At 36.9% G+C, this 17,420-nt stretch overlaps 1 protein-coding gene across 1 annotated transcript; it reads left to right on the forward strand.

The window, feature by feature from the left end:
• The first annotated feature begins 1,658 nt into the window (after nucleotides 1–1,658).
• LOC129409155 (growth arrest-specific protein 6-like) lies at nucleotides 1,659–17,131 on the forward strand. The gene is made up of 12 exons (XM_055154326.1): nucleotides 1,659–1,728; nucleotides 2,369–2,491; nucleotides 5,557–5,676; nucleotides 6,109–6,231; nucleotides 7,311–7,432; nucleotides 7,864–7,985; nucleotides 8,375–8,564; nucleotides 9,211–9,381; nucleotides 10,390–10,561; nucleotides 11,124–11,263; nucleotides 12,048–12,249; nucleotides 13,025–17,131. Exons 1-12 carry the CDS (start codon nucleotides 1,659–1,661, stop codon nucleotides 13,174–13,176), a joined length of 1,707 nt encoding a protein of 568 aa, XP_055010301.1. The 3' UTR covers nucleotides 13,177–17,131.
• Nucleotides 17,132–17,420: the final 289 nt, after the last annotated feature.

Raw genomic sequence — 17,420 nt, forward strand, 5'->3', positions numbered from 1 at the left:
TCAAACAATTACCGTACTAACATTTGTTCTAAATCGAAACACTGTTCAGGGTCAGATTTGCTCAAATAAACTCACACCCTTTTACAATCAAATTATCAAATTAAGAAAATAATTGCCACCTTAATCAGTTAGAAAAAAAAAGTTGCTGAAGTCCTATATCCTTACAGTATTTTGGGTTACCTTGATGCCTCTGACCATGCCCATGTAAAACCCCTGAGATTACAGACAAGAACCAAATGACAAGGACCATATTAGACACCACAGACACCACCATTACATCTTAAATTAAAAGCCCCTTTAAATCACATCAAACGCTCTCCGGATATACAGTATATTTAGCTCATATTATAGGACAAGGTTCACTTAGGAAGAAAACATGTGACTTCTCTGCAGTGCTGTGGGGCCTGGGGCTGATACACTGAAGTTTGAGTGAAATTATCTACTTTGATCCATCACATTGTGTCTGTCATTTGTACCGGCTGCTCTGGGACAGGCCTGGACATGTACTGCTCCTAAACTCCTGCTCGGAAAACGCAAGTGGGAAAGAAACATCCAGAGACAAAACAATATGAGCAATGATGTTATTAGCTTGATACAGACAGGAGTGACGGGAAGTAACTATTCATATTTTGCAGTGACATCACGGTGGGGGTGTTGTACATGTGTTTCTAATGCTGGAATGTTTAGGAGTTACTATGGCGACACAATGCACACGTAAATTTTTTAAAGATAATCTGAAAGCTCAAGAAAAAACCACAAAATGGATTTAAACAACATATTTTCAGGAGCCTGTGATATGATTTTCAAGAAAAATATGAGAGTGACTAACTGAAAAACTGTTGCCTAATGCTACTCAGACTGTAATTTTATGCATTAGAAACTTGTTTAAGCACACAAATCAGCTCCCCTGTTGTAGTTCCAGCTAAATCTTCTTTATCTTTATCTTAAGACTCTTAAATGTTTATGGTGAATGTAGTTTAAGTACTCGATTAAGTAATATTAGCAGCCGTCATCGGTAATTGTAGTAGTAATGTATACAACTATATATTATGATTTAGAACAAGGGTGAGCAATTATTTTTCCATGGGGCCACATGAGAAACAGAAAATATTGTGGAGGGACGGGCCAAAATGCTGAACTCAATTCTTGTATTTCTTTATAAAAAGCAGTAAATAGCAGTGTTTTGATAGACTGGTAAGTCTCCAGTCTTTTTCCTCTGGTGAGCTACCTTTACAAAACAAAAATGCCAAAGAGTTACTTATTTTAACAGTTGCAAGAAATTGAGTATATATAAGCCACAGCCTTAGATTGGGGACAGTGAGATAGATAGAAAACAGATATATAGAAATATAGATAGATAGAAAACATAAACCATTATTCATTTATTAGTACACAAAACCGTGCATAAAAATGATCAAATTTTACTTATTCAGCACAATACGTATAATTCAGAAATCCCTTGGCGATTTACTTGGAAAGGGGTGGAGAGCTACTGGTAGATCCCGAGCTACAGGTTGGAGACCTCTGGACTAAACAATGAAAAAATGAGGTTGACTTAAAAAAAGTAATTTAAATAAAGCACCTCTAAAATAAAAGCAATGCAACTTTAGTCCATGCATGAGGTAAAATTATAAAATATGTTTATGTTGTAATTCCAAATGACCTTAAACGGGCTACTCAGATTCAACCAAAGGGCTGCATATGGCCCAGGAGCTGTACAATACCCTGGTCTGATTTAGAACAATCACTAACAATAAATAAGGGTTCATTAAATGCTTTTCTTCATGGAGATGTTATTGCTTTGTCTGGAATATTTCACAGTATGGTATTAAACCTTTATGTTTTCATGGAGACCAAACCAGACCAAGTTACAAGTCCAATCTGTATAGAGGCAACCCCGTTCACAGTCAGAATGCCTCTTTTTCTAGTTGTAAACAGAAGTGCAATTGAATCAGTGTAAGGTGTTGAGCTGTTTAATAATCTGCTGTGGAACATGCTAGAAAGAGCAATGACATATCTATAGAAACAAGCAGGTGATGGACCATCCTCCATAAAAGTTACACAATGCAACTTTTAATAGATCAATCATGTCTCGTCTTGCACTTTTAATTACTTTGTGTATGAATTGTACTGTACAAATAAACCTGCCTTGCCTTGCTCTCATTGACCCAATCTTGTACTTTTGAGTGAAGGACTGAATTAGGGCATGTCAGGCTTCAGCTTAGGCAGCATTAGTCTATTTATACTCAACCCAGCTATGAAACACAAGCAATGACCTTTCTGTAAAGTCATACCCATAAAACCTATTGTATTGTAGCATTCCCCTCTAATCTCACTAATGCTTTTTCTATTTGTGTTTTATTTTAAGATATCCCAGACCAGTGCTCGCCGTCGCCATGCAACCCCAGAGGTACGGTGCGCTGCGAGGACAAAAAGGGCGATTTCCTGTGTCACTGCTTCACCGGCTGGACAGGGGCCAGATGTGAGAAAGGTATTGTCATCATTGTTCCCATATCGAGGCTATAGTTGGACCGTGGTGGTGGACAGTTCGTAAAGTTGCGAAGGTTACATTTCTGAGATGTATCCGGTAACTCTGTGACTGTCGGCCATCTTTGTAACTCAAGATGTTGCTATAGTTTCCTCTTTGCTGATAAGAGTCTCTTAATCACAGTTATTTGGTCAATGTTTTATCTTACTTTAAAGGTGCACTGTCTAATTTGTCTGCTAGAGGGTCCGTCACCTGCTTGTTTCCATGGAGATGTGCTTAGAATGTTCCATAGTATGGCCATAAACTTATGAATCTCCATGGAGACTTTCAAGCCAAATTACAGGATAGATTTGTGGAGAATAGGGGTGTGCAAAAACGCTGAAATACCGATATATTGTATTGTCGAATGTGATGATACAGTATTGTTATCGTGGGCTGCTGTATCGATATATCACTGAGAGTACTTTTTGGTGCACTTTACTAAATTATTTTGTTACAGTGATACAGTTTTGTTGCTTCTTCAGAGGAAGGAAACTTGTTTATGTAGCACATTTGACATTTTCACTGTTTTGATGATTAAAATGTGTGTGTTTCATATTAACTTTGTACAAGAAGTGGTTTAACAAAGACTTTTAGTATCACAGCCACGAGTTAGCCTTGAACCGTATCGTATAAATTGTAAGTTCACTGTATCGAGATATGTATCGTATCGTGGCTTATGTATCGAGGTATGTATTGTATCGGCAACTTCTGAATGATACCCAGCCCTAGTGGAGAACTGATGTTTTGTAAAGATATTTTTGAGCAATAAATGACACCGGTAGCCTAGTTGTATAAATGCAAGACAAGTTAGTTTAACACCATACTGTGGATAAATTAAACCAAAGCATTAACATCTCCTTGGAGACAAATAGGTTGGAGACTTAATCTAGAAGAGTTTCACAGTGCACCTTTAACTTAACTTTCTATGTTTCTTCTGTCATTCATTCATTCATTGTCAAGTTTCTAAAGTGAGATATATCCATGGGTTTGAGAATGATAAAAAATGAGCACTGTTGCCAGAATGCTGAAACTCTTGAATATTCAGGCCAATATTATCATTGCGCAGAGTTCAGATGAAATAACTATTACTCTTTGGTTTATTGTAATAAAATAAATTACTTGATTTATGTTTGTATTTAGAAGAGAATTTGTTTTCTCTAGTATCCAGCCAAAAGGACAAGCCTGGAGTGTACACTTTGTGGCATTAAGTAGGGATTTCAGATTCATATTACGAGTGATAGGAATGCAACAAGCAAGACAATATTTTCCCCAATAATTTACTAGGTATTAAATATGACAGTGCAGACATAAATACCAGACTTTGTCCTGGCAAATAAAAATGAATGCTGAATGCTTTTTCCTTCTTGCTTTTATAGAGGACAATATTGTGAAAGCCATACAAACGCCACAATAGCTTTAAAGACTTGTGTGTAATTTTAAATTGGAATTTTACCTCCCAATTTGGGCTATCGGTAGCCACTGTGAACCGGTTGCGAAGTTATTTTTTCAGATTTTTAAACCGGATGCCCTTCCAGTCACAGTGTTTGTTAACAATAAAAGTGAAAATCTTCAGTTCGGTGTAATTTTAACAGATTAGATATCAAATATGTTTTAATTACATGCAAAATCCACATGTGGAAGTTTGCGGTCAGTTTTAAGCTGTGAACCCACCAAACTTCCAGCTGTTACTGCTATAAATAATCTATGAGTGATCCATCGAGTCAATATGAACTGCTTGTACAGGAACTATGGTCAGAAAGTGTCCAGTGGGAATTCATGTGTCTCTTTTGGAGGTCGAGGTTTGCCACTGTGTAAAGACTGCTACAATCCACATGAGAAAAGTGGATATTTACCTAGAAATCTGTGTACAGTAGGAAGACCTTTTGTTTTGGACAAGAATCAAGTAATTTGTGGACTTCAGAAGAGGAAAATTTGGTGATGATTTCTGTGGCAAACACTATTCAACACATTTCCACTATGACTCATCCTGCTACCAAGCTGTGAAAGAGAGTTTGGTTTGACTTCAGTTTGGTCTGAACTTTTTCCTTCAGGAGATGACTTCATACAGCCCAAACACATATACAAATACAGTAAAGCTCAACATAAATTAAATAGAAAAATCTAGTGTTCATTTATAGGTAAAACTGAAACTGAAAACACTCTGTTCCATCGTGTGATGTTGTGTAATAATTATTGTGTTTTTAAACTCATTTGGATGCTCTCAGCCTTGGAATTGCCAGTTTCTACTGAGCTAAAGATAAAAGGTAACTGTTGAAAGGGTGAACACTATCACTAAATTACATCATGCTTTGGAGATGTAGACAAACTAATAATAAACTGTTACTCAAACATGTGTGAATGAAACAAAACACAACTCCTGGTCTAACATGGCTTGAAGCTCACAAGAGTCAGTTTTGTTTAATATAGGACCTTTTAAAGGTGCATTATGTCACTTTCCGGATGAGGGGTCCACCATCTGCCATGGAGATATTATTGCTTTGCTGGAAATGATCCATAGTGTATAGCATTCAGCGCATCTGTTTTACATTTAATCAAATACATGAAAAAACATCCATTCTTACTGTGAGCCAGGGCGACGCACCACAGATCTGACGTGTTACTTGGCCTGTTGGCATCACCAGCTTGTCTCCATGGAGATGATAGAAGCTGAATACCATACTGTGAAACGTTCCTGGCAAAGCAATAGCATCTTCATCGACAAGAACAGGTGCTCCACAACTTTCCTTCCTGTCTTAATAGAAGAAAATATGCAGTGAAATTCATACAAATTCTACGATGGTTCCAAACACTTGTGTGCACATTTAAGATGGAAATTTAGCTCCCAGTTTGACATGGGTGGCCACAGTAGACCAGTTGCAGGGTCATTTGGCAGCTTTTTACACCAGATGCCCTTCCATTCGCAACCTAGTGGGCAATGGAGCTTAAGATTTGTTACATTCTCTCAACTCTTTGGTTATAATAAAAGTAAAAATCTTCAGCTTCTTCTATTTTGTTTTTGTTTTCAGATGTGGACGAGTGCGAGACGAGGAACGGCCGCTGTGACCACGAGTGCAACAACACGATGGGCAGTTACCGCTGCTCCTGTCACCATGGATACACACTGTCAGGGCGGCACTTATGTAACGGTACAATATAGATATAGATTTATGTTATAGTAAATGGAGACATCAATAACTGCATCTGCCTTTCTGAGAATCTGACTTCATGAACTTAAATCACCTCTTTTCATTTGGACATATGATGGCTATTGGGGAAATCGCCAGCCTTAGTGAATGGTTTACCACTATTCTGCTTGTAGACATTTTTCATAATTTGGTTAAGAATAAAATGAATAAAATTTTTATGAATTATGAACTGTGAAAAGATAAATTGCTAAAAGATGCAAGGAGATACTCTGAGGTAACTTTTCACAAGTGCTCAAACATTTTATCCTCAGATTTTAGCAGTAAGTAGTATTGTAAGAAATTTATTAATATACGTATATATAACAATTAGAGATTGAATGTATTCTAACGTCATTATTTTTGACTCGTTTTTCATTTATTTTTGTTTTTCAGATGTGAATGAGTGTGAAGACCCCTCGGTTTGTGGGACAGCTGATTGCCTGAACACAGAGGGCAGTTTCAAGTGTCTGTGTGAGCCTGGGTTTGTTTACGACAACGAGACCAAGAGCTGCCTGGGTATGTCCCTCAAACCCCCTCACAGGTCTGGTCCACTGGAGGTCCATCCTGCAGCTGTGTTTTTGTGTCACATACTTTATTATTATCACAACTAAAGAATGTGCTGATAAATGGGTAACAGGTCACTATTGCTTTCTGAAACCAAATTTATTAAAGGAACCCACGTAAACTATCCATGGGTTTCAGAATGATTAAAAAAAAAAAACATTGCCATAGCAATAAACAATTCAAAACAACATTCAAAACATCTGATTACTTTGTCAAATAATATTGACACATGGATACCTAATGTCAGAAGTCTGAAAAATGCTTTTAATCAGTGTTTACACTGCAGTGAAACAGAGACACAACTGTGGGGGGGGAATAAGTGTTCCTGTCCCAGTGTTATCCATGTAAGGTTAAACACTGAGAGGCCCGAGCCCGCTCAGACTGAGGAGACCACTTGAACCCACTCCCAGGGCTCTGTGCATTCCTTCAGTTTGTTGACATAAAAGTTCTTGTTTTGATCAAATTCCTTTGATAATGAGAATTTAACTGCTTTATGCAACCCTTCACTACAAATGCCTAAAACAAAATAACAAATTACTACAGTCATACAAATGACCCTGAACTAGTTCAGCATAATTTTGGTTTAATGTATTTTCTTTGTAAGAAAGATGGTTTACAGTTATTAAATATGTATGTGTTTCAAGCTATAGCGACAGTCCTGTTGTTAGAGCAAATCTGAAATTTAAATCAAAGTATTCTGTATTTTCAGTGGGGAAAAATCCACACGATTCAAGTGTCTTCTGTGTCATTTCCTTTCTTTCTTTCTTTCTTTCTTTCTTTTCAATCCCAGTTAGGCTAAGACCCTTAACTTGTCCCAAAGCCCTGAATTTAACCAAAATACCTTCCTTAATACAAATTCTAATACTAACCCAAACCATAACCTGATAACCTGAGAAATAAGATTATATAAATAATAGTGAAAAAAAAATACTCTTGGGCATCATAATAATAAGGTGGTTGGCACAACTCCAGCTGGACTAACTTGAAAATCACTGATCTAACCTTTTACTTAACTTGTCTGTAACCCTCAGATGTGGATGAGTGCGAGTCCAGTGTTTGTGCCGATGAATGCCTGAATGTTCCTGGGAGTTTCCGGTGTTTTTGTGACGGACGTCAGGGCATGAAGCTGTCCCAGGACCTCAGGAGCTGTAAGGTGAAACACATATACTCTACTGTTTATGTCAAGAGCATGCTTATCTATTATCTGTAGGCCTGAGAATCTGGACAGCTGCCATAGCGAATAACAATTTAACACAAATAACCTTTGAAAGGAGAAAAGGTCCTCAAAATGTTACATAGAACAGGAAGCTGAAACCCAAGATTGAATGTGGTTTCCCTTAAACTGATAAGACTACTAGTATAGTGGACCTGCGTAAACAAATTAGACAGTATTTTTTGCCAAAGTATCTCTCATAAACATTCAAAAATAAGCAAAATAAGCACAGGCTATTAGAGACTTTTACCTCCTCAAATGATATAAGATCAGTTGTACCATCAAAGTTGTAGTAAAATATTTTGTTGTTTTTTTAAGAAAGAGATGATTTAAAAAGTCATGCTAAAAGAAGTGCTGTCCTCTTTGTTTAGCCCATTACTCCATGTATTTCACCGTCTTTGAAAAGGAATCCTCAGTCCCTGTATCTGGGACGCACCTTCAGTGGAGTAGTACCTGTGGTGAGGCTTCGGTTTCGCAGAACATCTAAAACAGGGTAAAGAAGTACTTATTATTAAAATAACAAATTCTTAAAAATATGATAAGATATTGCATGGCATGAAATATTCTGCTGCAAATAGCCTTTTCTCCCATGTATTTGAACAATATGTATATTGCCCCAGTACAGAATATTATATAAGCAGCTCATGAGGTCAAGTGAAGTCTGTAGTGTGCTGTCTGCGTCTAATTAGAAAGCATTTTATTGTCATTGTTTTACCGTTACGGCAAAACTATGCTTTTGTCTCTATTAGTTATAAACTCATCATGGTAAATAATTAGGATGCTCTGAATACATATAAGTGAGGAGTACCTTGCACATTTTTAAGACATAAATCAGGTACAGCGCCTTTAACTAAACTGGTGCAGTCTCTCTCTTTTTTATAGATTTTCAGCAGAGTTTGATTTCCGTACCTATGATTCTGAGGGAGTGATATTTTTTGCTGGAGGTCACTTGAATAGCTCATGGATTGTGCTCGCAATGCATGATGGGAAACTGGAGTTGCAGCTGAAGTACGGTGCAGTGAGCAGGGTCACCAGCAGTGGAGCTGTGGTCAACGATGGACAGTGGAGAAAGGTTTGCTCCTCAAATATTTACCTGTCTATCCAAGCATATCTGTCTTTCATTCTATCATCTACCTATTTATCTCTACATCTCTATCATTATTTCATTCTATCTATTTATTCAGTCTATTTCTCTATCTGTCAATTTATTTAATTCTATCTATAATTGTTTTATTCTATCTATCCAGGCCTGTATATCTTCCATTCTATCTTTTATCTAGGCCTATCTATCTATCTACACATCTGTCTATCTTTATCATTATTTAATTGTATCTATTCAATCTATTTCTCTTAACTGTCTTTATTTCTTCCTTTTTATTTTTCATTCTGTTTCAATCTATCTAGACCTATATATCTTTAATCGTATCATCTATTTATCTGTCCATCTATCAACCAACCTATTCAACGTATTTCTCTATTTGTCTATCTTTCTGTCTGTCTGTTTTTATCATGTTTTCTATCTGTCGATGCACATCTAATATCTATATCTGACCGTCTTTCTTTCATTCTGTTTGTCATTCTCTTATTCTGTCTCTTTCTTCCTCATTATCTCCTTTTCTCTGTCTTTCTCTCTCTCTCTTTTTCCCTCATTCTCTCCTCTCCATCCTTGATTTCTTTATTGTTGCTTTATGTTTATACCTTGTGATTTTGTTTTTCAGATCTCGGTGGAGGAGCAGGGCCGCAGTCTGGTGATAAAGATCGACCGAGAGGCTGTGATGAAGATCGCGGTTAATGGGGACCTGTTCACTCTGAAGAAGGGTCTGGGGCTGCACGAGCTGAACCTGACCGTGGGAGGGGTCCCTTTTAAAGAAGACGGTTTGGTCAATAAAGTGAGGACTTCCACATCATTTTAATATAATGATGTACACATTTTTGAAGGTCTCATATTACGCTATTACACATCACAAACATACATATGTTTTGTTTCATTCACATGTTTTACATACAAACCCTGCATATTTAGGCTGAGTTCTTCTCTCAAACAGATGACATGTGTGTAATACAGGAAGTGCTCCACAGTGTTTTTAAACTCGATACACCTTCACTAGAATCATTTGGTTCAGTAGAAATTGGCATGACTTTACAAGGTGGAAGTATGTTGAGCTTTGGATATATAGACACACTAATAATGCAGGATAACTCAAACATGTGTGAATGAAACAAAACACAACTCTGGGTATGTTTTTGATGAGGTTACAACATGTAACATGGCTTAAAGCTCACAAGAGACCATTTTGTGAAATATAGGACCTTTAAGAAGGCTATAGGTGCTTATTTTATAAAGAGGAGGTGTGATTTTATAAAGAGGAAGTGTGGCGAGTTGCGTAGTAACTTGAGTGAGGTGATGAAAGCTGAGGAGCAGGTAAACTTTGGAGAAGTGGTGAGGTAGACAGGAACGAAGTTAGACTGAATTTACTCTAGCTCCATTAGGCCCATTGCCAGTTTATGATGCCCAGGCCTAATAATGCATTAGTCTTATTTAGCAGTTTTCAAGAAGCTCAAAGTTGCTTTACAATTTTGTGCATTACTTAATCCACACTCACTGTTGGTAAGACACTACTGCCCAATCTTCATTTTTGGCAATGTAGGTGAAGTGTCTTGCCTAAGGACACAACAGTATGCATTAGAAAACCTAACCTTGGTTGTCCTATCCAAGTGCTAACCAGGTCTAATCTTGCTTAGCTTCGAAGATCAGATGAGATTGGGTATTCTAAAGGTGGTATGCGCACATATGAAATGGGTTTTATGAGGGTCTATGGACTGAAATAAATGGAAGATGCTTAATAATTTTCAACAAAAATGTATGTGTTCTCATATATTTTACTTTGTACTTGTAGGTGAACCCTCGTTTGGATGGTTGTATGAAGGATTGGCGCTGGTTGACCGGAGAAGACACCTCGATCCAGCAGACGGTTCAGTCCAATGAGAACATGCAGTGTTTCAGCACAGAGGACCCTGGGGCCTTTTTCAATGGGACAGGATTCGCCTTTTTCAACAGAAGCTTTACAGGTACAACAATGGCAGCTTCATCTCATTTACAGTAGTGGGAACATGGCAACCCTCTTTATTTAGTTAACTGACTTAAACAGGCTTCATGTAACTTTTCTGATCCACATCTAGGTTGTGTCCATGGAGTTTGAACTTGTGTATCTTGCCTTTGTTTAAATATAGATGTTTCAATAGCTAAAAGAAATACTTTGTAAAAGATGCATTCTTAATACGAGTGCAGGGTCCCCTGTCCTCTGATCTGGTGATCACCAAAACAGGGTTCTGCACCTGCTTGTTTTCATGGAGAAGGATTTAGTGAATGCCATATTGTGGAAAATTCCACACAAACTTTGAAAAATCTCCAAAGGGGGGACCGTTTGGAGATTTGTTACAGGGAAAGTTCAAATGCTCTCATAAAAAACATATACACATATTTATATAAACTTAAATTGTGGAGTTTAAATGTTAAAATATGTTGTGTGTAGGTGATATAAATTACGTCACCCCCGGATGTAGTATGTTTGGTTCTTGGACTAGTTTGACATCATCTGGGGAAGCTTATGTTTGTTCCTGTTTTCTTTAGATTCACAAAACCTGAGTGTCCACTTGAGTCTGCGCGCCACTTCTGGGATCGGGGTCTTGTTTGCTCTCATTTACCAGGACCGGGTTCCTCTGTCCATTTCTTTAGCCGACTACCATCCAGGGACAGATGAGTGGAGAGATGTGAGTACAATGACAATGAAAACTGTATAATTCTAAATAATGTCAATTTGATTAAAAAATAGATTTTGTCCTTTGAATTAAAAAGTAACAATCTGGAATTTCCTTTACTCTATTAAAAGTCAAATTTTGTTGTTTTTGTTGCTATTTAATGTTTGGAAATATCAACCTTGCACTTAATGTTGCAAATTGTAAACTACAGGCTTAACACCAGCTTGACAAAAGTTTGTACTTGCTCTAGAGACTGACTTAATTATATAATTATAATTGACTATGTTGTGGGAAAACTTATATATTTCTTGATGGTAAATAATTACCTAATCCATTTGCGAAGCCCACTGAGTTTATGGAATACAGACAAAGGTTTATTCTTGTTACAGCAGATATGGACAGGACCAACAGCCTCTCCCCCCCAGCAGTATGTCCCACAGTCTCTGCTCTTTTTCTCTGCCATGAGTCTCTGCTGAGCCTTTACACATGCTAATGACTGGTCTGGGTCTCAGGTAGAAATCACATTCATTTACACAAAGACGGATCGAGATCTTTCCATAATTTTCCATAAATTTCCATCACAACTACAAACTCATCCAAAACTTCAGACTGAATAGCAGACTGGTGTAGTTTGATTTTGTGCACCCTTCACCCTAAAGTGTTCAAATAAAGCTTTAGGTTTATATTGATGACCTCTTCTGGAGATTTAAGGCCGATAGCCAATACACTAAAAACTGCAAGTATTGGCTCATTATATTTGGTTCATCTCTAACTTATTTCTCTATTGTTTTCTCAGTTTGTCCTGGTTACGTCCGGTGACGCCATAGTGGCCAGTTCCCCCAGTCCTCTGTGTGACGGAGAGGGTCATGGGATTGAAGTGACGATTTCGGCCAATCAGACGTTGCTCCTGATTGACGGGCAGCCAGGACGAAGTGGCGACACTGTAGTTCCCATGGAGATCCTGCCTCAGTCCAGCACGTTCATAGGAGGACTACCAGGTCAGGAGAAACACTTGAATACTTAAACGTCTATATGTTTTACTTTTAAATTATCCTATCTGACTTTCTAGTGTTATTAAGTAACACTAGAACTATTAAGTAAGTAAGATGCGAAGATAGTGCTGATAATGTTAGTTTTATAAAGTCTAAAATTTTTTAATAGCTACTTGAGGAGTTTTACAATTTATTCTTTATTCATTCTACTTACTCGTCACCATGGGCAAGGTACAGCCACTGCTGGACCATCTAGCTGATCAATCAAACATTTGGAATTTGAGTTCATAAGTGTTTTCTGAGCTAAATTGCAGTGATAAAAAGTCAGACTTTATGTTCAAATGAATACCGAAAAGCTATTTTTATTAGCTGTTAATATGACAAAATAAAATAAAGAATTGTGATCAATATGAGAAAATTCCCCAGCCTTATCCAAACATTTGCTTTTGTATCAGTAGTGTTAAACATTCTGCATGTGATCTTACAGTAAGCTGTTAAATCACAACAACAACAAAATACCACTCTGCGTCATTAACCATATTTGAAATTTAAAACTTTAAAGACTCAAGTTCTTAGTGACAATATCCTCTTTGGTGAAAAGGTCATGCTCTTGATAACAAACTTTGTGAATAAGCCAATCTGCTTATCTTTGAAATGAACTGGATTGAATCTAGAAGTTGTATATTTAGCCTCCTCATAGACCACCTGCACATTGTTGTCTTAGTTTTTCATCACCAACACATAATAACAAACACACATGACTTCTCTCTGCCTGCTCCAGACGTCCCCCTGGTGTCCACTCTGGTGTCTGCATCCTACAGCGGCTGCATGGAGGTCAGTGTAAACGGACAGCAGCTGGATCTGGACCAAGCCACCCACAAACACAACGACATCCGCTCTCACTCCTGCCCCCTGCTGGACTTCTACCAGTGATGCACATAAGTAACAGTATTTATTAAACCAGGACTTTGCTAATACAGACTGAATAGAAAACATCTAACCAGGTTTTGTGGTCCAGTTGGTGCTTAGATCATTGTTTTGTGACACTGTTGCTTAAAGGCATTAGCTGGGCTTTTCAGTGTTTATTTGAAATGGCACATATATTAGCAGCAGAAGAGGCAATAAGTGCTGGACAAGATTGTCTTAACACTGCCCGTGTACTATTAGCCTTGATATTAGCCCCATAAGAACACACAGGGCCTTAAAATGGGGTCGAAGCTAAGCTTGCAGAGGTGGGAAGTAAGTAGCAAAGATCATTTTTGAGTGTAAACATACTCGGACTTGAGTGTCTGAAATAACACGTTTCATGTACTCGAGCAAAAGTTTTATTATAATCATATTTTTATTTGATTATTTTTTTGTATCCCATTGGTGAATCTTGCAGTCTGTACTTTTTACTTTTATTGTTTTATTTATAATTAACAATTTTGTTGATGACTTTTACTTATAATTTCGTACTTTTGAGTAGCTTTTACAGAGTACTTGGTTTGAGTATTTCATCCACCTCTTTACACCATGATCTGTATCTTTAGTGAAATCACTCACTGCAACAATTTTTGATAACATTTTATAATAACTACTGCTCCTTAATGAAGTATGAACAAAGACTTTATAATTAACAAATTGTGTATTCAGAATGATTCAGGCTTAGTAACATCTTAGTTAAAGTGCTCATAATAAGCTATTTATAATGTTATTTCTTCATCAAAAACATACCTGGAGTTGTGTTTTGTTTAATTTACATGTTTAACACACAAAACCTGTGTATTTGTGCTGAGTTCTTCTCTCAAACAGAAAACGCACTGTTCCACCTTTTGATGTCATGTGGTAATACAGGAAGTGCTCCACTGTGTTTTAAAGCTCCTTTACAAAATCTTTTGGATAATTTCAGCCCTAGAATGGCCTCACTCTACTAAACAAAACATAAAAGGAGCTGTTAACTTGAAAACTACCGCTTCATGACATCAGAAGGTGGAACAAAGCATTTTGAGCTTTGGAGATGTGTAGACAGACTAATCATGATGGGTTACTCAGATATGTTTGAATGAAATAAAACACAGCTCCAAGTATGTTTTTGTTGAGGTAAAACATTCCAGCATGGTCTAAAGCTCACAAGAGTCAATTTTGTGTAATATAGGACCTTTAATAAACAATTTGTTCATTATAACTTAAGTCTTTGCTCATGCTTTATGAAGACTAATGTGCAGTTACTATAAAATGTTACCCAATTTTCTGGTTGCATTCAGTTCAATTGTGACCCCTAGTGGCAAAACCTGAAGCCAAACAAGACGAGGACCATTATAACCAACAGGTGCTCTGATAGTTACTTCAAATGGGGTCACTGTAGTAAAGTAGGTCCCTGGTTAATGTTAATAGGAACGGAGGTGTGCTCACAATGCTGCATTTAGCTGCTTTCTGTGAAAAAGTAAAACTTGCACATTGTTGCAGATGGACATGGACCACACAGTGAAGCCATTTGTGTAATAATAAAACTCTCCATGTCCCTCTGCAGCATCAATTGAACCACGTGCCTCGAGTAACAACACACCCTGTAGATGTAGTACTGTAACTGAGATGCTACTCATGTAAATAGAAATAATCCACATAGTACAGACCACAAGTGTTAGAGGAGAAGTTTGTGATTTCCTTTACTTTTCATACATAGACTGTATAAAGAAGTGGAAAAGTTTAATAAAAAATAGACAAAATAGCAAAATAAAAACACTAGTATCATGTAGAGTGGGTTAATACGAACATTTTAAGACCAAAATGACAGGTCGATGGAGGCGGAAGAGACCCCATGGTCAATTTCTATTTGAAACACGGCATCTAGTGGATCAGCTATGTCTATTTATATACAGTCTATGGTTTCATATAGTTTTTTTCAAGCAGTATTAGTAAGTATAATGGACAAAACGAACCTTTACAGCTAGAAATCTTACAATGCTTACATGCTTAGGCTTGTAAAACTGCATATTAAAGATGTATACATTTATAGTTTTATATAGGTTATACCGTTGTCACTATTGTTTCATAGTCTAATGTTTATTTTGCTATAATTTACTCAAACTGACAATTTCAAGTAATCTTATTGTTTTTCAAATCCTGTATCAAGATATATTTGTCCAAAAATCTTTAACCTTTCCACAACACGGCAGAGCGCATAATAATGAACCGTTATTAAAAGCTGATCACTGTTTAATTATATTTTTATACATAATTACAGCTCACTTACTTCTCCTTTAAAACCCAAACTTTCTGTCCCTGTTCCTCACCTTTGCCACTAAAGCACAGGGAGCGTGAGGGGGGAGCATCGGCTGCACCACGAGCTACTGAGCGACAGCGCTGTGTATGATAGAGATGTGTAAATATGTGTATGGCTTTATAGAGAAAACAAACACTACCTTTTGCTGTGCTTTGATTTGATTCAGAATGGTGCAACTTCATATAAGGGCCTTAAGTTAAAGGTGCATTAAAGACACACCATGAAACTTTTTGGTTCGGGGTCTGTCACCTACTTGTTTCTATGGGTATGTCATTGTTCTGCCTTGAATGTCCCACAGTATGACATTAAACAGCTCTGCCTTACATTTATTAAATTACAGGTGTTTTATTGTTCAAAAATAGCTAGAAAAACTGGCATTTTGACCGTGTCGCCTCTGCACAGATCTGACCTGTAACTTGGTCTCATTTGCTCACCATGACAGGAGAAAGGTTTAATACCGTACTGTGATCTCCATGGAGAAAAGGATTTGATGAACCCTCCACCAGAAAAGTTACACAGTGCACCTTTAAGCTAAAAGTGCATTATGTAATGTTGTGTTTTTTGGTGGAGGGTTCATCAGCAGTCCCATAAACTTTCTATTTAGATGGACAAAGCAGGTGGCCACCAGTTTAATGTCTAATTTTCCAGGAAAAGCAATAACATCTCCACGGAGACAACAAAAAGCGGATCCCTTTACCAAAAATGTTATAGTGCACCTTTAAGGAGTTACAGTACGTGTGTCATTCATTGAGTTAACATCTTAAGTTTAGGGACCATTATTAAAGGCTAACTAAGTTTTAACTGGCACGATATTGTCTCACACTATGGAAATTCTAGTGTTGCTTTGTTATTCACCTGTTAAAGCACTTCTGTGTCCTGTAACATTAATTGCTTATATTGCAAATAATTAGAGGATAATTTAATGTTGAAAGAAATGTAATGGCTAAGCAAGTCATTTTCAAATATGCACAGAACAAAGCATATAAAGATCTATTTAACCATTTCTGTGCTTTATTACTAGTTTACCAATAATATGTGGTCCTTAAGTATTACCTTATTTGATTGTTGTTTTGTCCATTTCAGTATTGTTTTACTCTTTTATTAGTTAGTATAGTAGTTAGTTTAGTAGTTAGTTAGTTTGTTAAATACATAGTCTTCACATTTCTAGCCTATTATTTGTACTCAGGCCCTTGTTTTAAAATTGCACCTCCAAAGTCTGTGTTCCTTTTTGAATGAATTTGAAACTGCATGTGATTAGAAGAATGAGTAAATGCGGAGAAACCAAAAATGAGGATGTTGATCTTTTTCTCTGAGTTTAAATACATTTTAGGTGCTTCAGCATTTCACTAAAACACAGAATGTAGTTTGCCAAAGGGCTCTCACCGTTTCCTCATTTCCTGTTTTATTGTACATTTTAGGTTTTGATGAATAAATGCCAAATGTAGAGCTTGATGATGTTTTTATCACATGTGTGGTATGTTTATCTTTTAGTTTTTAATTTTCACTTTTACTGCCAGTATGTGTACAATCCTGAGTGATGTTTGCTTTTTGGTTTCTGTTTCCTCAACAGTTAAAATTATATTTAAAACAAAATAAAAGCAGTAAACTGGATTTTAAAACAAACATGTGGATTGTGTGTTTTTATGTGAACAATGACAGACAGCAGTACAAATCTACCATTTATTACACAATATGAAGCCCTTAACATGAATCTGTGAGGGAATTCAATTTATTTTATAGGTGCACTATTAAACTTTCCTAATGGAGGGCCACCTGTTAGCCTAGAATGTCTCATAGTATGGCATTAAACTGATCTAAGTATTTTTAATCAATAAAAACACTGGTAATTGAAATGCAAAATATGTTTAAAGCCATTCTATGGGACATTGCAAAGCAATAACATCACAACATT

The sequence above is a fragment of the Boleophthalmus pectinirostris genome, unplaced genomic scaffold, assembly GCF_026225935.1.
Source record: "Boleophthalmus pectinirostris isolate CB_2022bp ecotype Guang Dong unplaced genomic scaffold, ASM2622593v1 HiC_scaffold_19, whole genome shotgun sequence".
NCBI lineage: Eukaryota > Metazoa > Chordata > Actinopteri > Gobiiformes > Gobiidae > Boleophthalmus > Boleophthalmus pectinirostris.